Raw genomic sequence first — 27,069 nt, forward strand, 5'->3', positions numbered from 1 at the left:
CATCTATTTCATCTAGCCAGCGGTCATTAAACTTTGTCTGATGTTTGGGCATGTCTGCCAATGTAGTCTCACTCTAATTAATGATCAAAAAAAAGATTATCTGTTGTTGAACAATTCTAAACAAAGGTAGAAGTTGTTTAAAAAAGCTGCAGGGTTTCCATTCAAGTAGAACTTGCGAATAATTATTTACTGGTTAATACAGCATTAAGTTATTTGCATCCTTTGATCATTTTCCAGGGGGCCATGCAAATCTGAAATGTGACATGTAGTGTACCACCAAAATAACCTTATACTTCCTCAGTTAAAGAGTGGCTGAACGCACAGACCAAATATTGACTGTTTTTAAAAATACAACTTGAACCACAAAACAGCAGAAACACTACAAAATTTTAACTATCTCTAAAATAGCATTAAATGTTAGTACATGTAATCGTATTGAAACAGATCTTATATCAGCAAACTCACGGATTTATTTACTTTAATTTATATTATAACTTTTTTCATTTCACATTAAAGCATCTAAGTAAGTTATTCTACAAGATAAAAGGCATTTTTGGACGAAAGGATAATAATCATATCAGAAACAAAAGTGGTTCGTTCCGTATCTGATGTTACATCATAAAAGAAACATTGAAGCAACAAGTGTATTTGCTTTTCTCATTCAAAATAGATACAAGAACAAAGGGTCATCAATCTCACGTGAGGTGACATAATGATAAACAGCTATTGTTAGAATACAAAGAGGATGGAAATGGATGTAAAATATAAACTCACCTCTCAACACCAACATGGCAGCCAGAAAGACCCCCCACAGTCAACCCACAATGCATTGCAAGAGTGCAAATTGGGCAATTTGCTTTCTAAGCTGTTTCTAACAGATATTTGTGACAAAAAATCTCCTGGATTGTGGATTTTAAACGCCAATACAACTTTGACATTTCTTGAATATTCTTTTTTTTACAAGAAGGCTTAAAATATAGGAAAATATAGGATTTACCTCAATTTATAGGAGTTTATAGGACAAGTCTGAAAAAATAGGACTTTATAGGATTTTATAGGAATATATAGGACGCTTGACACCCTGTACGTTGTACTGAGAAAGACTTAAAGTTGTAGGCAGATTATTTTTAAAATACTGTAATATATAAAAAGGTTAATCCGAAAATACATATTTAAATTAATTATATTAGTATGTCACCAGAAGAAATATCAATTGAGACTTTTTAAAGTCATGAAAAATGAAAGGTACTTTGCAATTTATAGGTTTCTAAGAAACAATGATTATGTTATTAATTATGGGTAACTTTAAAAAGGAAAACCTATCTAGTGGTGAATTAAACTGCTTTTCTTTTTACATAAAGGTTGGTTATTTTTTTACACCATTTAAAATTCTATATTTGTCCGTTGAGAGAAGAGACGGTTGAATCATCCAAGAGTTAATTTGCCAACTTATCGAGGAAACTAATGCCGCAGCTCAAACTGATGAAGTTATTCTTCCTTTTTAACCAGTATTGAAAACATTTTGGAAAGTTTTATTTACATCAAAACAACTTGTTTGCACGTGCGCAAAAAAACCATGCCGCACGTGCCAACGGGACAGCATTCAGCACGTGCGTTTAAAAAGTTCACTGATATTTTGCACTTGAATTTGTTTTTCTTTTTATTTAGCAAAACATTCCTGCGTTAGTATCGCGATGAATTCTCGCAACTTAAAAAAAGCAGAAATGCCTGAGGCCACCACTACTTAGCTACAAACTCAACATTTTCAATAATTTACCACGTTCGATAGACGAAAGAAAACATTGAACGAATGAAGCTTGGGTTATTTCCCTTCCATATTTAACTGAGTTTTATTATCGAAACGCTGACCGTTCTGTACAAAGTAGCGGCTACTGTTACTGTTCATTTTGTGCTTCCTTCTGCTTTTTCCAAAGCCTAGCCATTTGGAGAAGTTTAAAGTTCGGCATGCTTGCCTCGTCGTCGGGGAAAATGTAGTCGTAGTATTCTTCCCAGCCGGCGTCAGACTGCAAACGAAACAGAGAGAAAGTTTACTCCTCAAAAGATGGTGGTCGTTCGGTATCCGGTATCTTTCAAACGTTGAGGGAGTATCCTCTAACGAAATTACAAGGGTTTATTGTGCTCAATCGTCCAATAAATTTGTGAAGACCGGAAGGGGCCGAGCAACAAAGAACCGTGTGGAAATTAGCCTGCGAGCAAGCTCTCCATTTTGCAAGAAGTCACGCGAGAGCGCGCGATTTCTCGCGGTTCACTTCTCTCGCCACTCGAAATGGACAGCTTGCTCGAGGGCTAGTGAAAAACAAGTATAGCAAAAAGACAAGCAAATTGAAATGAAACTATATCCCCTACCCCGTCGTCTGTTTGGACTTTCCTTCGTTTCTTTACACGCCGAGGCATCTTCTTCTTAATTCTTTCTTGTGATGTGTCGTTTCCGTGTTCAGTCTGAAACAACAAGACAGTATTTGACTTAAATAGAGGAGCCAGTGTCACACCGACTCAGTATGGCTTCGTCTCAGTACCGCGGTCGTTTCGATACAAACTCGAGCAGTGAAACTGCACAAAAATTTCGACCACTTCACTATATGGCTTGCGTGTGGACAGGAAAACGTTTTGGGTTAATATTCTTCGTTCCTTAAGCCAAGTACGTGAAAAAATTTACAAGTCGACTGAATAAACTTGTATCGAAACGACCGATAGCCCTGCGTGGAAGGCAGCTTGACAGGCGTTCGAAACAGAAGGTTAGACGCGCGTTTAAGACGCGCGCGAACGTGAGAGGAGCGCGAAAGAGGCAATAGGGGGCACATGGGCATACGACAAAGATGAAATACCTCGAACTCTTTCCACGCTTCTAACAGCATGACCCGCTCTTCTTTTTCTTCTACATTTCTAAGCGACTTGTCAGCACGTTCGTAAACACTCCTGAAGAAAATAAAAGGATTCAGGAAAAGATTATAGCTCTTGAAGAACTAGACACATAATGTCAAGAATGATTGGCAAAGCGCGCGCTTCTGATCTCCACTGGCGGGCAAGAAGATTAAATGGAAAACCTCAGCATCGCTGGATCGTTTCAACGATCCTTGGGACGATTCAGAAGATCGAGACGATTAGGGATGTTTGAAGTTCGGTTAACTCTAATCTAGGGTTAACTAAAAGCCTGGGCCCAGTTGTTCGAAGGCCGATCAGCGCTTAACCCGGAGTTATATTTAACCCCGGTTTTCTTTTTCTTGTTCTTGTGTTCTAAAGCATTTTTCTCGGATAGTTTTCTCTGTTATTTTTAGAGCTTCCAAGCATCATCTTGTAGACAAAAAGAATTGAAACTGAAATGCTTTTTAAGCTTTCAAATCTGAATTCAAATCTCGCACTTACCCTGGGTTATCTTAACCCAGCTTTGAACAACTCAGCCCTGATAAGCGTTGCCATGGTAACTAATCCTAGACTTAAGCTTATCATATTTCGAGCGAGCAACATGCCACGGCTAAAGATTTCAAAAACCCCTGCTCTGCTCTACCACGAGGCCTGCAGTCTGAAAATTTAATCGGTCAGTCTTTTATACCTAGCCTCCCCGCAGACGTCCTTTGGGGTTCGTTTGTCACTCATTCATTTCTCCCCCACGGACGTCTGCTAAACACAGCCGACATTTACGTTCACCCGGTGCTGATTCACGGCAGGCAATAAGGTTGACAGTGTTATCACTAAAACAACTCCAAACAACTGAATAGCGACGATGCACCCTATACTTTGCATAAGTCAAGACGAATTACAATTTTTTTCATCAACAAACCTTGCTTGTTCCATGCTTTCATCTGTTCCTGTTGATGCCTCAAACTGTGCAAAGCTTATCCACACCTGAAAGGAGAAATGAGGGAACTGAGAAGGTTCCACATAGCTCGCCCCAACTCCCCCCTCGGTCACCCCAATATTTAAGATGGCGACTAAACACTGGAGAGTTTAGTACGGGTTTATTTAGCGTTTGCTAGCGGGAATACACCTTCATTGAAACTTTACTTCACAAATAAACTCTCCTATGCGAAATTTAAAAAAAATTATGCGTCAGATTTGACGGGAGGCGCAAAAATCACACTCGGTGCAACTAGTACTCTCAAAGACTCGCTCCGCGCCCTCGATTCACCATCGCGGAGGTTTCCTACAAAGTGTATTTTTGTTCGGGTTAGATTTTGGACGAGGTTTTAAGGGAGCCTTACGGAAATTACAAACCCTGGCGAAAAGTTAACACAGTCCATACCTTCACATGCTGTGTTCTTGTTAGAAGTCTTTCATACAAATCTCGGGTTTTGTCGTATTCCTCCAAGTTTATTTCGAAATCTATGTAAGCTTTCCACAAAACCTGCCCAGGAAAGAAAATCAGGATTTAACTCAACACCTATAAAGTATTAAAATGTTAAGTGTCAAAGATATGAAATGTTTTTAGAAACTTTAATAAAAAGCTGTCATGTGTGTGAAGATCGAAAGGACATAACACGAATATCAGTCAAAAAATTATTTTATTGAAAGGAAGAAATCCTTCAGTTTTTTTCTAACGGATGGAGGAATCAAAAAAAAAAATCTGTCGAATTAACGGTGAAGAATTAAAAACAAACAAAAAAAGAGGAGGAAAAAAAAAATGCCGAGACCAGGATTCGAACCTGGGTTACTGCGGCCACAACGCAGTGTCCTAACCACTAGACGATCACGGCGGTACAACACAAAGGGGTGAAATAATATTATTTAAACTAAGGGTAAACGTCATTTCCGGTCATGGGTAGTTCGCCCTCCTTTGCAATTCTACTTCCTGTTTAAGATTTCAACGATAGAACAGAACCTATTTGATACTGGAAAAAAAACATTTTTGCCAATATTAGACTAAAACAAAGTTTTCTGATTGTTTTAGTCCCAAAAAAATTTCAGGAAAACAAATTCCAATTCAAATATAAATGCCTCCTTTAATCGTCTTGAGGAGAAATTTTTTTAATGCATTCGTAGACTGACTATGCTTTAGCTTTTTCAGCGTCTTTTCAAGTCATTTCGTTGTGGTACGTTATTAACCTTATATACCGATTTAACAAGTTAAGGATGCTATACATTGAATACATAAAACATAATTTTCCCTTTAAGACAGAAAAGTAAGTTACTAGAGCGCACTCGCAGGAAATCGCCTCCGAGTTTGAGGTAATGGGACGCTCGGTGATTCATAGGAATTACAAAAAAACTGAGGCCCGCTATAATTTACCTCTGGCATATCCAACAGCGGTTGATTGACAGCTAGCTCAAAAAGGGCCCGGGCTCTGTCGGTATCACCGAGGATGGTCTCCAGTTCTGCGTACTAAGGGAAGGAAAGCAACAACAACTTATATTATATATATTGTTCGTTTCGCTGATCAGCCGCTTAACTAAATCAAGAAGCACATCCACGCGTGTAATTTGAGGAGTTGTGGTGGAGATTGTACATAATTCATATTGGGTATCTTAGGGAACTTTAAGATGTTCTTGTCCCGGGGGGAGTGGTGTGGTACTTTAGGAATTTTTGGGTGGGGGTGTGCCGCTGGGACCCTGGAACCCTTAGCCTACACCAGAACTAGTTCAGCTGAAATTTACTAACCTTTTCTAGACTAAACTCCCAAAATATCCCCGTATCCTAGATGTAGCGTTTAGGCTGAGTTGCGTACATATACATTTGCCGATTTTATTTTTTTACATTTTTGAGTGGCAATTCCGGGTTTACCTAGTCTAGACTAAAATCTTCAACCAATTGATCAGTTAGACGTAAACTCTCTGATTTATAAACTCTATCCCACAGTAAACAGCTTGAAAACCAAACCCTTCACAGCGGCACATACCCATATAGCTCATATATGGCAGTAACCCCCCCCCCGCCGCCGCTCCCGCCGGGGTTCTTGTAAGGGTCATTACGGATTTGTCTTCAAAGTTAGGGATTGTGACAACCCTTGACATTTGGAACCTGAGGGTGGTTGTAACATATGATTTGGAAAACTAAATCAGAGCTAATGACCATTTTATAACAAAGCTACCGAGCAATACTTTAAGCTTCGTGTGGTACTGTTTTGAAAACTGTTGATGAGTTTCTAGCTTAGATCATTTTAAATGCTATTTTATTAAATTTGACAAAAACGTTTTGAATACATTGTTTACCTTGACCCACGTGGTGCAGTTGGCAGAGTTGAACTCGAGAAATTTCTCGTACAACTTACGACAGCGGTCGAACTCACGAAGCTGTAAAATAATTAGACATAATTACGAATCATAAGATCTTCCAAACACAAGAGGCTGATTGCTAATAGACTTTTTCCGAGTTGCTTCAATCCTCTGTTTCAAAGCGAGTCACAGTGGGAAACTATTCAGAGATATGGAAATGATTTTTTCCTATTCACCTTGCTTTCACTTGTCCAAAATCATGACCCACATAAAAGGTTAGAAGAACGGCAGTTTTAATTCTACTAACCTGTAACTCAAGTCCAATGTATTCTCGAAAGAGTCTGTCCTTTGGACATTTACCAATTGCAGTGCCCTAGAAACAGAGGAAAATAAATTTTAGTTTCCAGGTAGCAAGACGTTCTACATTCTGCACTCAGAAGTCTTTTTTTCACGGTGCTAACACCTTTCAGTGACGATGCTTACCTCAAATGTTTTGCATATAAAACCAATTCAAGTCTTGTTGGTTTTTAAAACAACAGATCAATGTACTCTAAGGCTCGGATTGTGAGGTAAATCCCGCTCTATCAATCCTCGCTATGTCGAGCTATGAGTGATGGTGATTGACTTATTCATTCCTGAAAACGCTTCTTCTTTATTTAATCTGTAGCCTCTAAGTACTTTGTGTTCGACTTACCAATGCCTGTCGAGCTGCCTTGAGATCTTTTTGGCGAATTTCAAACTGGGCATACAACAGCCACACTTTGCCAAAGGTAAACTGTAAAAAGACGAAAACTTTGTTCACACTAAGGCGAGAAATGTCTACACTAATATTGTAAGCTACCGCAGGAGAAGAAACCACTGTAACCTTGAAACATTTACTTTAACCTTACTCGTGAACAACAATTGTATACTGTAGTTACATGTAATTTAGGACATCACCCATGCTGAATTAAGATGTTATCTGTCTTACAATCGCACTACACCTTTTTGTGTGGTATAAGATCCAAGCAAGCCCGATAGACCTGCCTTGTACGTTCCATGTCCTACAAAACAAAAACGGTAGATTAGAAATTTAACAGTTTTTACATTTTTTCTTTTAGTCTTAATATTGCATGTCAGCCAGTGGCTGGAGTTGCTACTGTAAAAGCGTAATCAGAGTAATGCCTGAACCGTTTGCGTTTCAAACAGCGAACTTCACATTTGCTGAATTTAATGCTACGCTGTAAAGAGGAGAATTTATTTTTCTCGCAAATTTATATTAGATTCGGCACATGTAAAGTTCGACGTTTGAAACAAACAAGAGGCTTGTGTCCCTTGACTTTAAAATGAATGAAAACGTTCAAGGCCTTGTATAACCTTAAAGGTAAATGTCAAGCTTTCTGCCACCTTGGACTGTGAGCAGTCTCTGTTTTTCTTCAGATTTAGTGAGGGGAGTGCGTCAAGCGGCGAATCCGCGCGAGAGAAGCAAGAAACGAGGGTGGCAGCGCGAGAAGAAAAAAGTGTCTCATATTTCGCGCCACTCTCATCTCGCGCCTTCAGTCGCGCGCGTTTCGTGTCTCGCCCGTCCTGCTCGACGACTAAGAAAAAAGAGAGACTGGCTGCCCGTGGTCCATGTTCACCTTGGCGATAAGTTCCTCGTATAGAGCGTAGTTAATCCACAGGTAGATGTATCTCCTCCACAGTCGCTTTTCCTCAGCAGGGGGGACATTTCCTATTGCTCTTTCATACACTTCCCGTACAGCGTCTGGCTCTGCTTCGCTCTCCATCAAACGCAGGTAGTCAAACCATGCGTCGTAATTGCTTGGGTTTGTTTTTACTTCCTGGAAAATACAAGGGAAACATATTAATTTCAAAACTTTGAGAGCATGAAATTCTGGAAGATAATTGGCTGATTGCAGTGCGTTATTGGCCGATAATGCATGATTTTCCACCCCAATCCCTACCCCAAAGTTTAAAAGAAAAGAAAAACTAACTAAAGAAATTGCATTGTATTTAAATTTCTAGTTCATTCTACGATCAGAACTCAACTCCATTCACATCATTCTCTTACCATTCAATAAATATTCCAAGTTAAAAACTAGAAGCTATTTTCAGAAATAGAAAAAGTATGTTAAGTTCAGTGACAACAACAATTTTCAGGCCTGTGCTTCTCAATGGAGGAAATTTGTGCTGGGTAAGGGTTAACCTTGCAACAGGCCTATTACACATACCTCTTCATACTGGAACTTCCTCTTGCTGACTATCACATCTTCTATCCCTCCTTTGTCACCATACTTTTTCTCATGTTGAGTGTATGCCTTGTAGAGCTCCTAAAAATTACGGGAAATAAATTAAGGGCTCTGTTGTTGGTCCAATCACCTTACAATCCATAAAAAGTGGCTCATATCCAGAGGTTAACAAGGTCTTAACTTGTAGGCCTGTAATTCCATTTGCTATACAGAGTGTAGCAGCTGCTACTGTTTCTAGGTTATATCAAAAGGTTACAGGCAATTTATATGACAAGTCACGCAAGACTTGCTGCTCAAACCCAAAAGACAACCTCGTTCCCAGGTTCCCTCTCCTACCCATCGTTGACCCAAAAGAGTGGTTTCAATACCTAAACCAACAGAAGACAATACCAAGCAGGAGAAAATGTATGCATGCAAGCGATAAGTGAAATTGCAATAGGTGAATGGTCTCACAATAACTTTGGTCTCCCTCTTGACAAACTGGCAAAATATCTTTAGCTCATCAGAGAGCACAGAGTGATGTAAAACTAAATAAGGGTACATTATTCTTCCTAATATAAACTTAAAAGATCTGTAGAACTTACTTGGCACTCCTCCTTTGGAAGTATTTTAAGTGCATACTGAAAAATCACTCTTACACGATCATGCTGTTAACAAAACACAAATAAAGACACTTAGACCCCTTCGGTTTGGAAGCAAGTTTCTTGTATTTGTTACAAGTACTGTTTACACTGTACATGGATACAGCTCTTACCTCTTTACAATTTTCTTCAAACTTTCCAAATGCAAGAAACAGTTTCTCATCAGCATTTTCCTCTCCAAAGAATTCCACAGCCCTTTCATAGATATCCCTTGCACCAACTACAGAGGGAATATAATAATATATAATACTTTTATACAGAAAAGAACTCTACCTTAAAGGAACATATTTTGAGGGATCTACAAAACACACACACACACTTACAATGTGCAAACTTTATTTTACCAAAAGTGTAGTGAGGTTCCCCCCGGTAGGGCGAGGTACTCCATAAAATGGCCTATACGCGGACGCTCCTCCCGAAAGGGGTACCTTTTTCAGGCTTCAGGTATATGAAAGGGTAAGGATTTTACTACTTGAAGTGTATGAAAGAGTAGGGAAATTTGTCATTGCGGTCAGTGAATGGATCAAAAGGGGCTAACAGAAGATATTTAAGGCTGTGAAAAAGACAAAAAACTTTCTGGCAACACTGCAACACTGTAAACTAGTTTGTGAAGGGGGTGCCATTTGTCTGAAAGGTATACCGTAGAAATGGGGTACATTTTTTGTCAAAAATAGTGTAAAAATTGTGTAAGGGGTTGGACCACAGGGTGGAGCCTCCCTGTATAAAATTTTGTTGAGAAACCTTCCCCCTCCCCCCGCCCCCCCCCCCCCCCCCCCACTAGGGGGTTTCCTTTTTGCAGTCCATACCTATATTTGACTGGCGCTCTTCAAACTTGGCATACTTAACCCAGTTTTTAACTTCAGGATGCACCATTACATATCTCTCATATATATTTCTGGCCCGGTCAGTCTCTTTGTATCGTAGTTCCATGTTAATATACGAGTGCCATGCCTGTTCATCAGGTTCCCATTCCATCCAGCGCTCAAAGATCTGCCGTGCACCAGCCACATTACTTAGCATCTCTTCCATGTAGGTGTATTTGTACCTGACGAAGGCATAGATTGACAAAAAAAATTCATTTTTTTTTTACTGGAAAAAAGTGCCGTGCAAAAGAGCCGGTGAAGAAAGAAAGTAAGAAAGTAAATTGAAAAGTTCTAAGTGAGTAAAAATACTTGAGACAAGGCATTTTTCAAACTATTTTATTTTATTATATTTTTTATAGTTTTAAATCAAACAGGAACAGATTCCAAAAGACTTTTTTTTTGCTTTCCTGGTGGAATATGTTTCTTGCAATAATAACAATGTTTCCTCTCTTGTTTAGCTATCTTACATTTAAATTATCAATTTCTTTTTTCCACTGTAATGGTTACCGCTTTTTGTTTCTGTTGTATTTAACTACGAGTAGTCTAGGTAACTAATATGTAATGTGTGTTGAAAGCAAATAAAATAATAATATTATAATAAGAAAAAGAAAAGAACTAATGATTAAGATGTTTCACTTTCAAAGAAGAGTCAAAATTAAAGATTTTGTCCACAAACTCAAAAATCACCATAGTCACAGCCTGTTATTCAGGGTAAAGTTCTTTAGTAATTTCAACACTTTCAAAATGTTGTAAATTTAATATAGACTTAACTGAACTGACTGAAATAACTATTTAAGGTAGACTTTAAAACATTGTTAATTGGGAGTTTGGGATTATGGTAAAATTTAATTAAACAAAAATAATAATCTCACTTACCAAAATTGGTTCACTCTGGGTAATATGGTGACAGCTCTGTCCCATATGTTCCGAGCATGGTTGATTTGCCGATGCCTGTGGAGATAATGGAACCACAACAAATGAGCATCAACAACATTCACGAATGCATATTTTTACAACCTGTAGGTAGAGTTTTTTCAGGGGTCAGGTATTAGAGTAGTACCATTAGTAGGTTTAAGGAACAATCTCTACTCTAGCTTGATATAATAATTACATCTTTAAAATAACTATGCAAGCAACAGAATTCAAGGCTATACTCTATCAAAGTACAACTTGTACTTATGAGTAGCACCTACTTCATTTCCATTTCTGCATATTTCAGCCAGATAGTGATGTTTCTGTGATCTACATCAAGAGCTCTTTCATAGATGGACCGAGCTCTGAAACAAAAAAAGAGAGAGAAAAACAGTCATATTTTATATCAAATACACAATACAAAAGAGGCTGAAAATACAACCAGTTCAACTCTGTCTTCACAAATTTCTCTTTAACAGGAATAAAATGATCAGATATTGAGAATGAAACTTGGCATATCTTGTGCTGTATGGAAACACTGGGAGTAAAAGACTATTAATTGTGTTTACAGCATCATACCTTTGTATTTCTCGTTGACTTTCTTCCCACTGTGCATACTTTAACCAGTTACTGATTACTGATCTGTTTTTACGGATATTGTCCTCAAAAGCCTACCAACAGAAAGAAAATCACACATGGTAAGTGAAAAAATTAGGATTACAGCCCTGTAGCATTTAGCCAAAAACAAGCACTCTACCCATAGTTCACAGCAAAATGGTTGCAGATTATTTGTTCTAGAATCTTTCACTAGGAACTTAATGCAGAGTCCACCAAGCTAACACCACAGATTCAGTGATAATAGTAAATAATTATTACATATTTTATACGCTGTAATTACTTAACCAAACCAGAATTTACATTATTTTCTAAAGAGAACCTTTCTTTTACGAAGCTTGTATTCCTGCAGCTCATCTGGATCACTGATCTTCTGTTTCGGAGGCTGAAAAAGAAAGTATGTGTATTTGGTTAGGTACGTATACCAAGCGACAACTAGATTAAACAGTGTGTTCCTACCAAAATCAAACTGTTCTGCACTTATGACTAAGCTCTTCTTTTACCTTCTGTCAATTCATGTTTAAACAAAGAGGCAAAAAAGAATGCTACTGTGGATCAAAAGGGCTTGATCATGTTCACCCAAAAAAAACCTGATATGACCTGGTTAGGTAACCTAACAGGAATGCTCAAATATGCTTGACAGCAATGAAAATGTACATTGAATGGATCATTTTATGTTTCTGGGAAACTGCCCAACTACCCCTCCCTTAAGCCAATATTAACACTTACTTCTCACTTACGGCAAAATGTTAGCTTAGGGGAGGGGTAGGTGGGTAGTTTCCCAGAAACGTAAAATGATCCAATTGAATTTGTACTTTCACCTCTTCCAACAGACAATTCCAAGACTTATACTATGGAGAGTTCACCTGGTTCCTAAGTTGTAAAGTTTCATACAATTCCCAATTTTTTAATATGGACACCTTTGGAGTCAATATTGAGGATGTTTGACTGTAATACAGGAACCTATAATGTGGTGTACTGTGAAAACTAGGCCATGTACCTCATCTGTCTGCATTAAACAGGTTTGGCTGTAACTGATATAGACACCTTTGTATTGTGTCCAGACCATAGGCTCTTTCCCTTTGGTGCCCATATTAAGAACGTTTGACTGCAGGTGCTTTTTTACCTTTAAGGTAGGTAAAGGCGCACAAAAGCCAAAGGCCCACACGGCTGGAGCATGAGGCAAGTCTAGGAGTATTGCTACTCCCCCCTGGACAGGATGCTAGTCCATCCCGGGATTACCCCCCAGCAGTATGTCACCAGTACCCATTTTTATACATTGGTGAAGAGAGACAAAGTGGAGTAAAGTTCCTTGTCTAAGGAAACAACGCGACGGGCTAGGCATGAACCCCGGTGGTGTACTGTAAACACTTGGCCATGTCCCTTTGCTGTCTGCATTAAACAGGTTTGACTGTAACTGATTCAGACACCTTTGTATTGTGGACCATTGGCTCTTTCCTTTTGGTGCCCGTATTAAGAAGGTTTTACTGCAGGTACTTTTTACCTTGCACAGCACATTATCACAGGAAAAAATAACAGATTCCCATTTTTGGATATTTTAGGGTATTTAAAGAATACCCACAAAAATCCCAAATTTGGAAGAGTGAGACAAGTCTCAATCAGGGAACTTGGTTGGGAATTCCCTGGTTGGGACTTGTCTCACTTTGCCAAATTTGGGATTTTTATGGGTATTCTTTAAATACCCTAAAATATCCAAAAATGGGAATCCGTTATTTTTTCCTGTGTATTTTTTGGCACTCTAACATAATTTACTTACTGGAGGAACTAATTCCAGCTGTCTTTCCTTTGCCTCCCTCAACAGCTGTTCTGCTGTGATCTGAACTGGGGCCGGTGCCTTGTTCTTAACCTTGATAGAAACAATACAAAAGATAAATAAAAAATTGATCATAAGTGATGACGACTAGTCTGGAAGAGTAGTATTAACTAATATAGAATCCAACAATGGGAACGATCAGAGGTCTTACTCCGCGATCAGTGTCAAAAGTATAAGCTTACGAAATTATAGTTTAGCTTAAACTTATATGTAGTACTACATGTGCAATTATTAGGCTAATAGCTCATCAGACTTTCGAATTTTAATTAAACTCAAAAGTTTACATTTTAAAATTTCTTCATCCAGTAAAATCCAGCAAGCTTAACTAATCAGTAAAGTAAAATAAAAGAACATATGTTCTTAAATCCCTCGTGCACAAAATCTACACCTTTGAAAAAGAAATCGTCCTTTTTTACGTCGCGTAAGAATCAGAAAGTTTACCAACCTTTGCCACTTTTGGGATCCTAGCCTTATTTGTACTCTGTTCAGAAGACGCCATGATCTTTCTTGCTCACTGATTCAGTGAGAATAATTGGCAAAAAACGTTTTACGCTTGTTCAAAATTTTTGCTTCCACTCATCCGACATTTTGGAAACGTTTTAGTGCCCAGTCTATTTCTTCTTGTTTGTAAAATTGTCACGGAAATTAGGTGTTGTGTGACCAAATTATGAATGAGACTAAGGCCGAGGACTGCTCGATCGAAGGCCTCGCGGTCCGATGGCGGCAATCGAGTGTCTATTTCGCGGCATTCTCCCTCACAGTAGAAAGGTCCGTGTTAAATGTTGTCGGGTTGCAAGTTCTTTCATTCGACAACAGCACACGAGACCTTCGGAGGACGACGGACCCGGTGAGGTGAGTATTTTTCACACATAATTTTCTTATGTAATTTTGATTTTGATGTCGTAATATTGCTGTGATCTACAGAAACTCTGATCTCACAATTGAACAAATGGCATTTGGAACCTTTACACTTGCGCTGTGGCTATATGGCCGGTAACCGGTCAAGGTTTTCAAAACACTAAATGGCTGGCAGTCCTATGTTATCAGTAAATTTCACAAAATCGAAAGATTCTAGCTAATCTAAACTATCATATAAGCGATCCTGAAATGCTTTATAGATAGATAGATAGATAGAAACTTAATTAAGGTGTCAAAAGCCGTCTAGCCAGGGAAAAAAGATTGCCTTACTAATTTGGGGATTCCAAGTCTAGTGTTTGGTTTACGCTGGGCTCAGAAGACGAAACCGTGTTTTGTGACACTCGACTGCTGGTCAAGGTTTTCAAAGCACTAAATGGCCGACAGTCCCATATTCTCAGTAAATTTCACAAATCAAAGACATTCAGCCGTTCTGAACTATCATAAGTCGTGATCCTGATCATAGTCTCTACGCGTTATTTCCCTTCTGGAGCTGAAATACACTTCAACATGATCTTGTCGACGCTATGATGAAACAAGCTCAGCTCCAGAAGGGAACTAACGCGTAGAGACTTTTCCCGCCGATTTTCCGCGGAGGCCGCATGAAAGGTTGCATGAAAGGTCAAGATGTTATGACGTCAAACGTCGCCTGTCACGCCATGCTTTGGACAGAAAATAGTAATGAACATCCAAAGACTCAAGACCAACAAAAGCATGATATAGAAATCCCACAAAAATGGCTGGTTTGATCAGGATAACAACTTATGATAGTTTAGAACGGCTGAATTTTTTCGATTTGTGAAATTTACTGAGGATATGGGACTGCCGGCCATTTAGTGTTTTGAAAACCTTGACCGGCTGTCGAGCTGAAAAAAGTTCTAAGTGTCACAAAACACAGTTTCGTCTTCTGACCCCAGCGTAAACCAAACACTAGACTTGAGATCTATAAAGCATTTCAGGATCGCTTGACTTGTCTTAATCGACATATGATAGTTTAGATTAGCTAGAATCTTTCGATTTTGTGAAATTTACAGAATATGGGACTGCCGGTCATTTAGTGTTTTTAACACCTTGACCGGTTACCAGCCATATAGCCACAGCGTTACACTTGTTATACTAAAGATAACTGAAATAGTTAGTCTTGGCATAACTACAGCTTTTTAGTTGCTCCATAGATAGTCTGTTCTATTTCCTGTGGTGTTAATCCCTGTTGTTTAAAATGATAATTTAATTTACTCATAATTTACTCAACTGAAACCTTTTGGTGGGGGTAATTAACACATGAAGTAATTTGTGTCTCAATATACTTTATAGTAAAATTGTGATTTCCTTAGACTGTTAGTAGTCCCCGGCCTTTTCAATCAGCCAAGTGGAGGCAGGGCCATGCTGGACAGAGCAATTTAGTCGGAGGCTCAGTAAGACTGCAGAAATTCCTGTTGGACTGCTCACAGTCCTAAAAGTGTAATTTATTGTTCAGATTTAGTTTTTAATGAACAGTAATAGATGTGCCAGCTTGTTGAACTATGTCACACCATACTACATAGTTTTTCAAGTCAACATTAAAATTTGCTATCCAGTTGACACCTGTTCTACTGTTTCAAAGAATGGCTTAGAAAATTGCTCATGCAATATGTGATGATCCACTTTCAAGATTGGCATGGGGCAACTTTCCTTTGTTACAAAAATAATTGTACCAAAATCACTGTTCCCCTGTGTGAACAGGAGCCCTATCCAATGTGAATTCTGTGAAGGGAAAACAGCTATCCAGTATGCTATAGGCGTAGCCCTATTCTTCAACAAGTTGTTAAGTTTTATCCTCGATCACCTAGTAGGTTAAAACACAAGACAATGCTGGCCAGCGGTCTCTGTGGCTAATCATATATGGTGCAGACTTAGGGCTTTTTTAGGGCCCCAGTATTTTTACAGTGCTGCTTTGGAGGTCAAGTCATTTCACATGCATTGTCTTTGCTTGTGCTTGTGTCAAAGCCTTTTACTCCCAGCCCTTCCCCCCCCCTCTGGGTGGGACTCCTGGTAAGTATCTGAAAATTAATTTTTCCTTTGAGGTTCTCAGTGTGATGGTGCCTGGTGGTTGCCGCTCACAGGGTTGTCATGGTTACCTTCACGTTCACTTGGGACTCCCTCAGTTTATTCAGGCACCTTCCCCACGCCCATCTACTGGGGATGGGTTTAATGATGCCTTTTGTTTCTGACATAATTATTTATTGAAAATGCATTCAACTTCCTTAATTATTTTAATCATTGAGAGTCACTCAGTTTAAACATTCCTGCAAAGCTTAGTTTAAAAAAGTGCCTTTCACTGTAATTTGCTATTATTGTGAGAGTGAATTTTGTCAAAATGATATCAGGAAAATGATTAAGCTCTAGGTCATTGGTATTCTCTTTTAAATACTTTTTCAGGTACATTTGTCAAGAACTAAGAAATATTTTAAAGAAGAAGAACTGAGACCATTTTCAGACTTTCTCACTGACAAATTTGGAAGGCAGCACACGTATCTTAGGATTTCACTAACAGAACGATGCAATTTAAGATGTAAGTATTACTTCTTGAAAATATACTGTATTGCTATTCAGTAAGTAAATTTTATAGCTATTATGATTTTTAACATAAAGTTACATTGGAAAAGCCTCATAGTTTGTTTTAAAATTTTAAATCAGAAGCTCATTTGCGTGCTGTGCCGAGAATTGTCCATTAATGTCCATCCACATTTTTGGCAATTTTTTCTTTTAAAGTCTGGGGTACAGTTGATCTATGAGTGTGGCTTATTCCAGGTTACCTCTAAGAGGCTCCTGATCTAATGGCAAATTCTTCCTTTGATTTTTCCACACATACAAGGCAAATAGAGGGAGAATATAGATGACTATCAGCAGTGACCTTAAGCTTTATTCCAGGCAACTTTTCAATTAACCTAAAAATAATTTCTTTCCTTAGGTCAGTACTGTATGCCAGAAGATGGTGTTAACCTGACACCAAATGATGAACTCTTAAAAACCGATGAAATTATTGCTTTAGCTAGACTTTTTGTTAAAGAAGGAGTAGACAAAATTAGGCTCACTGGCGGTGAGCCATTAGTGAGAAAGGACATTGTGGAGCTATGTGGTAAGTAATTTTAAAATAGTATTGTTTTGCTATGTAAGTGATTGCCAAATTTCCAATTCCAGTGGCCTAAGAAAACCAGGGCTGTGGCAAGCCTTTAGAAACTGAGGGAGCAAAAAGATTTTACGTAGTTCATTGTATTTGAAAAGCAGAAGGTTTTGGGTCTGGAGGACCCATTGGACAGGTCTCTGTACCGAATTGCAGTGAGCTGGCTTTCGAACTCGGTTTCAATGTGAAGTTTGGGCCAACATGTTTGCCGCTTTTCTCCAGCCATCGCCCACTTGTCGAGCTTCTGATGTTTCGGAAACCTACAAAATCATCCTGTTTCCTTTAAGATATACGCGTCCCTTTTGATTGCAAACAGCAAATCAATATTAAACATTAAAAGCAGAAGACATCCCACGTAATTGTATTTAAAAAGAAGTCCGTACAAAGTTATTTTAGGAGGAATCCGTGCTAAACACTCTACAAGTTCACTGAAAGTCTTCATTTGCAATTTTTGTTTACCCTCCAATGCCTCGCTTTCATGACTAGGCACCAGTTTTTTCCCGCGTGTCCGCCATTTGTGAATACGGTGTATTGTTTGAATAATGCTCTGGGAGATGAATTTTTACTTTCAACTTTTATGCATGCATGTTTTGATTTTTGGGGCAAAAATATTTCATGTGTGTAGATAACATTTTTATTTTCACATGTGAAGATACCATGTTTTCGCCCAAAAGCTCACCTGGTATCTCTTTGGCATTTATATAATAAATAGTACTAATATTTTTATATTATTGTTGGATTCCTAAATTCCACAAAAATGGCTGACTATTAAGTCCACATCTGGAATTAATACTGCAAGTTTAAGGCCTGCTGAACAAGACATCCCACCAGCATATATGTACATCCTGTTAGTGGAAACGAACCAAGCAAACAATATAAGATATTATTCATTCTAGTTTGTGTATGATAGCTGGATTAGGGCTCGAAAAAAAACTTGAATTCCGGCTTGTCCTTTGGGCAAGCATTTATCACATTTTGCTTACCTTGGGCCACTTCTTGCTCATATAAATTATGGATTTTGTTAGAGGATTGATTGCCTACATCCTTGCCTATTGTGCAAGTAATTAAGCTTTAGAAGTTACTGGAATGCCCAGCAAGGAAAATTATCTACTTGTCCCAAACTATCGGGTGGGAATTTTCAAGCCCTGATAGGGTAGTTATGGTTAGTCCTGGTTAGGGTCAAGACAATCTTTTTACTATTGTAATGTTTATGTCTCAATTTTGTTATCAACAGAGGAACTGGGTAGAATAGAGGGACTTCAAACATTAGCTATGACAACCAATGGTATAACCTTGTCAAGAAAGCTGCCTCAACTGAAAGATGCAGGACTAAATTTACTCAACATTAGTCTTGATACATTAGTACCACAGAAGTTTGAGTTCATAACTCGAAGAAAAGGTATGCATTTCAATCTGTAATGTTTGAAAAAGTCACTTTATGTCACAGGAAATAGAGTAAGAAATCTTTGTAAACTAGGTGGTTAACTTTTCTGATAAATTGAATCTCCAAAATATCAAGTTCCCCCACCCCTCGGGTCAGACTTCCTTAATACTTTGTCTGTTACGTGTCATTACAAAAAAGTTTAGTAGACAAATTAAAGAGGAGTTTATTTATTGTAACACAAGGTTGTCCATTTTTCTAGGTTGGCATAAAGTTATGGAGTCTATAGACTGTGCCTTAGAACTTGGTTATGACCCAGTTAAGGTAAATTTTTCTTTGTCCACAGACTTTTTATTTAACCATATTTCTAGTGTGAAAATTCAGAAAAGGGGATGGGTGGGTGGCAGGACACTTGTCTGCAAAACAGATATGGTCGAACCTCCATGTGCGACCACCTGTCGTAAGTGACCACCTCCCATAAGCGACCGCCTATTCAAAACACCAATACTTTCCCAGTCAAAGCCTTACAGTTGGAACTTCTGTTAAACGACCACCCATGGGGGGGAAGCTACTTTCCATACATTCTCTTAAGGTATCAGCCACCCTTCAGGACAGTCTGCGCGCAGATCGCTGTAGCGTTAGTTGTTTTTATAAAAACCCCTATAAACCATATATTTTTTAAAAGCTTAATAATTCCAGATTATGGATTTGAACTAACAAAAACGATTTACTTAAATGTGTTTCGAAATTGGAACGCTTTGTGTAAAAGTACACGTCTCTGAAAATCATGTTCCACTCCCGCCGGAAATAAACGGAAGAAAACAATTAACACCGCATTCGCTTCTCAACACGTTCCACTAAAAAACCGTGTCTCAGATTTTTGACAAGTGCGCTTGTTTTTCTTTTATTAACAAATGAAGTTGGGGAAGGCAATTAGTCAACACTCTCTGTGTAAAAAAAGCTCTAGCTTTAAAATGAAAAGGAGTATTAAAATTCGCAGGCACGGTTTTGTAGAAGAGATATATGGCATCACTCTGGCCAAATTTTAGCCAAATTGATTGAAAGGCTGCCGACTTGGAGTTCAAAACGTTCAAGTCGATCAGCAAAATTTGCGCTCGGAGATAGAATAGAAAATACATTTTTGGCGGCATCCTACCTGGAATGAGATTATAACACCTAAATGTTTATTCTGATTGATATCAGAGAGGGATCAATTTTCTCTAACAATAGGACTTTGACAGGTAACATGTAACAGGAACAAACTTTTTATTTCTATCAACATCTTCAAGCAGGCCTGATCTTCAAGTGAACAGTTTAATTCTCCGTTGGAAAACTTCCACTCTTTTACACCACGAGAAGCACGGTTTAATTCTTTCTCGAGCGCCAGGCCAAGGAAACTAAAAAACTTTGAAGCCGCCGAATGCCCACCACCGATTGCTCAAAGGCCAAGAACTGAGGCCAGGTTTATTTCAAACGCTCTGCTCTTCTCGGAAGAATTAAAAACAGAATTTGTCTTGTGCGACGGCCAACTTTCATTCTCGCACTGGAATCTCCAGGTAGAACCAAGTCCATGTTTAGTCGCTACATTTCCATGACTTGGACTCTTCCCTGGCAAAATCGACAAGATACAGACTAGTCCAGTTTCTCAAGCAGCTTTTCGCTCAATACGATAGCTCGACCGCTTATTGTTTTCCACGTTCCATCAGCAGATAGGTTCGATGAGCTTAATTGGCTTTCTTCATCTGGTTCTTCAAGCTGGATTTTGGAGCGGGCTTGCACTCTCAGCAACTGCAGCATTTTCGCTTTTCTGAATATCCAAATCCTCGAGCCACTTCTCTTGCTGACAAAATGAGCCTTTGTCGCTCTCTGCCAATTTTGTGGCCCATTCTTTGTCAAACTCGCTCTTCGATTTCTTTTTCGCTCTCGGTTTCGATGACGAAAATGGACACGACCTTTTTTTTTCTTTTTGGCGGCATTTTCACCGAAGCAAACGCTAAATATCCACGGAGAATACTAAAGGCTATAAGCAACGTGAAGACAATTCGCACGTGTTGTGTCAAAGCACGCACTCGGTATCACGCTACTAGTTCACAGGCAAGTTAATTGATATATGACACGGGTATGACAGATCTTGTTAACGATCAATTAAGATAATTAACAAGAAAAAATCTTTTACCCCCGATATCTTTCGACAGAAATAATATTTTCTTCTGATTTTTTTTTTTAAAGAAAGCTCTCAAGCATATCTATTTGAAAACGTTGAAACCTCAAATATGGAAAAATGGCAATTTTAAGGGTGGCTGATACCTTAAATGAAATCCAAACGACGTTCTCACAACTTGCAAAGCGATCAGCAAGGGTCTTGCCAGCGGATTTGTGTACTGATCATGAGCATTACATCAAAAACCATAAATCAACGGTCTTCAGAAGAAACAAAAACATGGCAGTCAAAGGCGGGAATGTGTCTCACTATTATATTTTGGTAATTCGCAAATTTATTGATTTTATGTCGCTTTTCAGACATAGTGTGTGGTTTTCTTTTTCTGTTAAACAATTTCCCTTTCCAGAGTTTGGAATATGCAACATATAGCTCCGTATAGCTGCTAAGAATCGCCGAAGAGTTGAGCTATCGAGCAGTGTTTTGCTGCAAACCTTAGGAAGGTTAAAGTCGCTTCAAGGTACAGAGCTTTCAGTAGTAGTTGTGATTTGTTTTAGGATCGTTTTGAATTTTAACTTTGGATTCAAGGTGTTGACTGATCGAAATAAACAAACTGAAATGTTATGAAGTGTTAATTTTTATTCAGTTATGATATGTAGAGCAGTAAGCTCATATTTATAAAGCTCTCTTGAATATACTTGCTTCCGATAAATTTGACACTTGCTCCAGTAGTTTTTATCAGCATCAAGTTATCCTTGCCCGGCAAAAACAATGTAACCTATAAATAAATCCATGGAGCACGTTGTTGTTGGTTAAGATCTAGCACGGTTGCGTTTTAGTTTCGCCCGCATTTCAGTACCGGAAGGCAAATACGATATGCAAGAAAAACAAAGATGCATGATATGATTTTTTTCAATTTTTTGAGCATTTCTGATTTCTTCTGTCGGTTTGCTTCAATTCTAATTGCTTCTAAAAAGTGTAAAAATATTTACTGTGTGTAAAATACTGTAATTTTCCGCTGAACACCACGCTTGGTGACCGCGTTGCAAGTTGTGAGAACATCGTTTCTCAGTCCCAGACCTCGTCCCTTCCCCCACCCCCCCCCCCCCCCCCCCCCGGCGACCACCTTCTGTAAGTGACCACGACCACTTTTTGGGCCTGAAAGTTAAATGATTTTCCATTGTTTTTAACCCCCCGTAAGGGACCACTAAGTCTTTGCATTTTGGGTGGTTGCTTACGGGAGGTTCAACTGTACTATTATTTTATTTTACTGAGAATTCTTTGAAAATAATGAAAGATTTCACTGAAAAAGAGACGGGTCAATCCCCTCTGACCACCCCTTGATCCACCTGTGGTTTGTAATGTGTGTTGTGTTTTGGTGGAGGTGTGGGGGGGGGGGGGGGGGGGGGGGGGGAATTTGTGCCCAACGTCCCAGTTGCCACACATGTCCAAATGAGGCAGGTTTAATATGTTGATTCTTCTTTAGGTGAATTGTGTTGTAATGAGAGGAATGAATGAAGAAGAAGTTTGCAACTTTGTTTCACTAACACGAAATAAGGTCAGTAACTAATTTACAGTGTACAGTTGACTGAAACAGAATGCACTACTTGTTTGTGTTAACTTGTTAGCATGTAAATTTTTTTGGCTTAAAGCTATATATGCACATTCGTGTAAGTAGCTATGGCATTGTTGATGTTGCTATTGTGTTGATTACTTGGCCTGGCTGAACTAAGAAACGTTGTTGGAGGCACAAATGTTTCTCAGATTATCCACACAGGAAACAAAATGTGGCAGATGCAAATTTTGCTTCCCCAGACTCAAGACAATTAATGCTCTTAAATCAAAAAATATTCTTTCTTCAAGGTACCAACTTTCATCTCCATCATTGTTTTCTAGTTTAGGCAAGCTCTTAATTATACATGTGCACATGATTTTTATGTAATAATAATCACTTTAATCTTTCATTGTATTTTAATATTATATCAGTCATTAGGTATTAATTAAATTGATATTATGTTTTTTTTTCTTGTTTTTAGCCATTAGATATAAGGTTCATAGAATACATGCCATTTGATGGTAAGATATCAATATACTAGGTTGTACATTTGTTATTGTTTCAATTTAATATTAATAATTATTATTGAAGTAACAAAATAATTGAGGATCCAATTAGAACAATTGTGACTGAAATTACAATACGCATTGATCAACTCTCTATAGTCATCTTTGCTTTTTATTCCTTCAGCAGCTATCAGAAGCATTTTAAAGCCAAATGTTGTATCATTGTTCTTATTATCATTACATCCATCATTTGTTGACTGCTTAACTTGCTTTATTTTTTTTCTTGCTAGGAAATAAATGGAACTTAAAGAAATTTGTACCATACAGTGAGATGCTGGAGAGTATATCACAAAAATGGCCAGATATAGAGAGACTTAGTGACCATCCCAATGATACCTCTAAGGTATTTGTTCAGATTTCTTTATGATATTTAATTATCATCCATGCAAAATATTTCCCCATCTCTGATTGGCTCAAATCCCTTAGTTAATCTAGCATTGACCAAATTTGGAAAACAATTGAAAAATACGGAAAATGACGTCAATAATACAGAATAAATGCCAGAAAAAGGGAGGGTATCTGAGAAGCTCTGGGGACGAGGTTGCAATGGCGGAACGTTTCACACATTCCACACATTTTGCAAAAAAGAAATAGACAGTCTACTGTCTGAATACAACTCTACAGATGACAACTGCTATTTGAAGAAATAGTAAAACTGCCAAATTTACATCTACATTGTATATCTACGACAAATCCGTCAGTGCTGCCCTTTCTTGACTTCACCTTTGATTTATCCTTCCCCCAATTTTTCTAGGCATATAGAATTCCTGGTTTTGTGGGTCAAATTGGGTTTATCACCTCTATGAGCGAGCATTTCTGTGGTAGCTGCAACAGACTTAGAATTACAGCAGATGGAAACTTAAAGGTAAATAAAATGAACGTATTTCAAACGTACGTTATGGTCAGTATCATTTAGAAACAAATAAAGAAGACTAGGCGTCGAAAATAATGTCGTGCGCTTACACATTTTTCGGCGTTAAGCTCGGTGTATGTGTTTTCCCGCGCTTAGCGTTGGTACGTACATACATTAAATTCTGCGTCTGTAGTGATTGGCTGAGAAATCTCGCGCCACTATTTCCACCAATCAGGAGTAAAATTGAAACCACTCGTGACCTGCTTGCGGGCAAGTTCCCGCGCTCAGCGTCGGCAACATTCATTACGATCGAGTTGTGATTGGTTGATTTGATTTATTTTTCAGCTCGTGTTGGGATTTGCTGAAAAGCTGTTGCACCACTCAAACAATAACGAGCTGAAGTACATTTAGCACCGGCTTCGTTGCTATTTTCTGACATTAATTTCGAGTTCTGATTGTTCCTTTGGATTGTCTACGTCTATGCGACACAATAGGCAGGAAAATTTGTCGCGCTAGTTTCTCGACCAGTCAGAGTTAAACCTGTTTTTCTTCGCATACGCGCGTTTCCGGCGCCTATATACCGGCTGCCCGCATAATTCACGAGATCATTTGATCGTCAGCTCGTTTTGTGATTGGCTGAAGAAGTGACTTTGATAATTTGCCACGGCGTCATCAGTAACAATCCCGGAAACAATTGCGGGCGCATTTCGGCTCAGGTCCCCTCTTGTTTCTAAAGTGGTGAATGGTTTTGAATTCCAGGTTTGTTTGTTTGGAAACTCGGAAGTTTCATTACGAGATGCATTGAGAGCGGGAACAGATGAGGATCAGCTCTTAGAAATAATCGGCGCTGCAGTAGGAAGAAAGAAAAAACAACATGCAGGTTATATTTTTATGCCAGAACTTTAATCGATGTGACACGAACTTTTTAATCTGCTAAAGTGTCCTTAAAATGTCAACTTTGAATGGAAAAAATTTATAGTAATGCCTTGAATATTGAAAGGGAAGTTCGCCTGCATTGAAAAACTCGGAGGGGAAAGAAAGAAAATTATAGTGCACGGTACCCAAAACATAAAGTGTTTTTTAAAGTTCCATAGAGATATATCAACTTATACATATGAAAAAGATGAAAAATAAGCTGGCTTAGTTTGTCACTGCGTAATAAAGTCTTATTTAAAATTCCTCGACACATCCAAAGAGGTCGTTATATCCGGCGACATCATACTTTTGAGTGTCCTAGACCAAAGAGCGATACATAACAACGGCATCTCCTTCCATGCAGTATCTACTGTAGGTTATTTAGCAGGTGTTATGTATCCATTGGTCTACATGGCCTGGGACCCACATTAGCGCCAATGGCATTTTGCTTCTATTTCGATTTTGTTAAGTCGGCAGCATTTGTTATTTCATCCACTGTGGCAACCTTTTGAAAAACTACCTCAGTTAGGCTATACTGGGATTTTAATCCTTTTTTCTTGGAGGGAAGTTTATTATTTGTAGCTTCGCGCACAGCATGGTCATTGGTTGGAAATTACAATTAATTGTGTATATTTTCTCATGTAGGAATGTTCAATATTTCCAAACAGAAAAACCGTCCCATGATTTTGATTGGTGGATGACAAAGGACCTTAGAAAAAAGGAAGTTAAGGAGACGGCGGAAGAAACTCTTAAATACGTATTGTACAATAAGTAAATCAATTAGTCCAAGTAGTTTGTATATAAGACTAAGTGTAGCAAGGCGTAGTGAAAGTAAAGTAGAAGAATTGGAACCAAGAAGAACAGAATTATCGTAGTTTCATCTGAAATCGTCTTCAAATGAAGTTCTTTTTTTACTACGCTTAGTCAAAAAATGTTGGTTCTCCTCATACACATATTCGGCCAGATAGATAGGAGAAATTTTCATCTCAACAGACCATACATGTAAATAAATTATTATAATATTTTTCATATTTTATTGAAAAGTCAACGCATCCGGGAATAGTCTGCAAGGACGTATCGCCAGCTTTGTGGACACAGAGCAAGCGTGGATACAGAGCTTTTGATTTGCGAAAGCGCATTGATGTCGTCTAAAGGGCGAATAAGTACCCGATTTAGTAGTCTGCGTAGCAAGCTTTTCCAATCGAGTTATTAGTGAGTTTACGCAACATGACGGGAGGAAGAAGAGGACAGCAAAACGCTTGTGTGTGACAAAGGTTACTTGGGAGGTTTGTCGTGTTCTTCCCTTAACATTAATGTTTTCTGGTCTTTTACAAAAAGATCTGTTCAAAGTAAGGAGTAGTTTGGCGAAAAGTTTTTTCAAACAAAATTATTGTCACGCTTGTCACACAAGGTTTGCCGTCTTCTTTCCTCTCCCGTCCTGTTGCGTAAGTTCACTATTGTGAGAAAGTTGAAGCGAGAGCAGAAGAAATGGAAGATGGAACTCGCGCGGGAACGCTTGCTACGCAGGCTACCCGATTAGCAGTTTTCTGACTCCCAAAACATGAGAGCGCTGGGGGCGAGTCAGTGGGACTGTTCCTCATCCCTAGTCTCCTACGCAGCAGTCGTCACGCAACGCCTGCGTGACGAGACAAAAAACAGCGGGGTGGCCGAGGATACTGCCTCATCCCTTAATTCCACCTCAGCTGTGAACCAGTTACAACCAGGGTCCGCATCGAAACAGTGTCTGTTACTTTACTGGACAATTTATCCGATGCGTTATCTCCTTCTGCACCCGAATCATACCAATTTGTAAGGAAGAAAATGTAACTCTTCAACAGTCCTCCTGCGATGTGAATCGTTGAGATGTTTGTACTTTATTCTCTTGTGACATTTCAATGTTATTATAGAAACATTTAACCACAATGAAAATAAATCAAAGGGAAACATTTTTGAATATTGACTTCCCTTCACTCAAAGAGAAAAATTTATTTTGTGTAGTGAGACTATACTGTAGACACAGGTAGTGAACGTTCGTAATTTTGAGTATAAACAATTTGCTAGAAGCTTAAACTGAACGTAAATCTTGTGGGTTGGGTTGCTGGATTGCAACGCAAAGAAGGCAATGACAATTTCCCAGTCATTTCTAATAGCAATACAGTAAACACCCGCAGTTAAGAACCCCTAAGTTTTGGCAGCAAGCTGGATTTGTTCATTAGTAAAATAGAGAGTGGGTCATATATGTGGTGTTTATTTGCCAAATTCAGCCTGGAGGCCCTTATAAATGCGGATTTTTTACTGAATT

At 38.6% G+C, this 27,069-nt stretch overlaps 2 protein-coding genes, 1 non-coding gene and 1 pseudogene across 5 annotated transcripts; 1 reads left to right on the forward strand and 3 right to left on the reverse strand.

Moving 5' to 3' along the window:
- The window catches only part of LOC140924152 (uncharacterized), a 4,364-nt pseudogene extending 2,861 nt beyond the window's left edge, over positions 1–1,503 (reverse strand).
- A 144-nt stretch (positions 1,504–1,647) lies between these two features.
- Positions 1,648–13,845, reverse strand: LOC140924153 (crooked neck-like protein 1). 2 transcript variants are annotated; one of them, XM_073374181.1, is made up of 21 exons: positions 13,707–13,845; positions 13,205–13,294; positions 11,750–11,812; positions 11,392–11,483; positions 11,094–11,177; positions 10,777–10,851; positions 9,844–10,082; positions 9,151–9,257; positions 8,981–9,043; positions 8,379–8,477; positions 7,788–7,988; positions 7,152–7,211; positions 6,863–6,943; positions 6,476–6,541; positions 6,166–6,246; positions 5,246–5,338; positions 4,262–4,363; positions 3,800–3,864; positions 2,847–2,937; positions 2,368–2,460; positions 1,648–2,024 (listed from the first exon to the last, which is right to left on the reverse strand). In XM_073374181.1, the coding sequence occupies exons 1-21, from the start codon at positions 13,758–13,760 to the stop codon at positions 1,896–1,898; spliced, it is 2,028 nt and encodes a 675-aa protein (XP_073230282.1). In that variant the 5' UTR covers positions 13,761–13,845; the 3' UTR covers positions 1,648–1,895. The 2 variants fall into 2 exon arrangements, with proteins under 2 accessions (XP_073230282.1, XP_073230283.1); XM_073374182.1 differs by lacking the exon at positions 5,246–5,338.
- On the reverse strand, positions 4,641–4,712 carry Trnah-gug (transfer RNA histidin (anticodon GUG)). Its single transcript has one exon. It is a non-coding gene; the product is annotated as a tRNA-His (tRNA).
- Positions 13,846–13,955: 110 nt separating the features above from the next.
- Positions 13,956–26,721, forward strand: LOC140924209 (molybdenum cofactor biosynthesis protein 1-like). 2 transcript variants are annotated; one of them, XM_073374244.1, is made up of 11 exons: positions 13,956–14,113; positions 16,595–16,727; positions 17,127–17,294; positions 18,574–18,738; positions 18,983–19,044; positions 22,365–22,436; positions 22,915–22,954; positions 23,230–23,342; positions 23,754–23,864; positions 24,612–24,732; positions 25,413–26,721. In XM_073374244.1, the coding sequence occupies exons 1-11, from the start codon at positions 13,979–13,981 to the stop codon at positions 25,466–25,468; spliced, it is 1,176 nt and encodes a 391-aa protein (XP_073230345.1). In that variant the 5' UTR covers positions 13,956–13,978; the 3' UTR covers positions 25,469–26,721. The 2 variants fall into 2 exon arrangements, with proteins under 2 accessions (XP_073230345.1, XP_073230346.1); XM_073374245.1 differs by lacking the exon at positions 24,612–24,732.
- The last annotated feature ends 348 nt before the right edge of the window (positions 26,722–27,069 follow it).

This window comes from Porites lutea, chromosome 14, assembly GCF_958299795.1.
Source record: "Porites lutea chromosome 14, jaPorLute2.1, whole genome shotgun sequence".
NCBI classification, from domain to species: Eukaryota; Metazoa; Cnidaria; class Anthozoa; order Scleractinia; family Poritidae; genus Porites; species Porites lutea.

Coding starts and splice junctions, on each gene's coding strand:
- LOC140924153 (XM_073374181.1), bottom strand. CDS start 13,760: ATGGCGTCTTCTGAACAGAGTACAAATAAGGCTAGGATCCCAAAAGTG. Junction 7,989..8,378: donor GGAAGTTCCAGTATGAAGAG/GTATGTGTAATA, acceptor TGTATTTTCCAG/GAAGTAAAAACAAACCCAAG. Junction 6,944..7,151: donor ATCTTATACCACACAAAAAG/GTGTAGTGCGAT, acceptor GTCTTTTTACAG/TTTACCTTTGGCAAAGTGTG.
- LOC140924209 (XM_073374244.1), top strand. CDS start 13,979: ATGGCGGCAATCGAGTGTCTATTTCGCGGCATTCTCCCTCACAGTAGA. Junction 17,295..18,573: donor GGACATTGTGGAGCTATGTG/GTAAGTAATTTT, acceptor TGTTATCAACAG/AGGAACTGGGTAGAATAGAG. Junction 24,733..25,412: donor AAAGAAAAAACAACATGCAG/GTTATATTTTTA, acceptor TTTCTCATGTAG/GAATGTTCAATATTTCCAAA.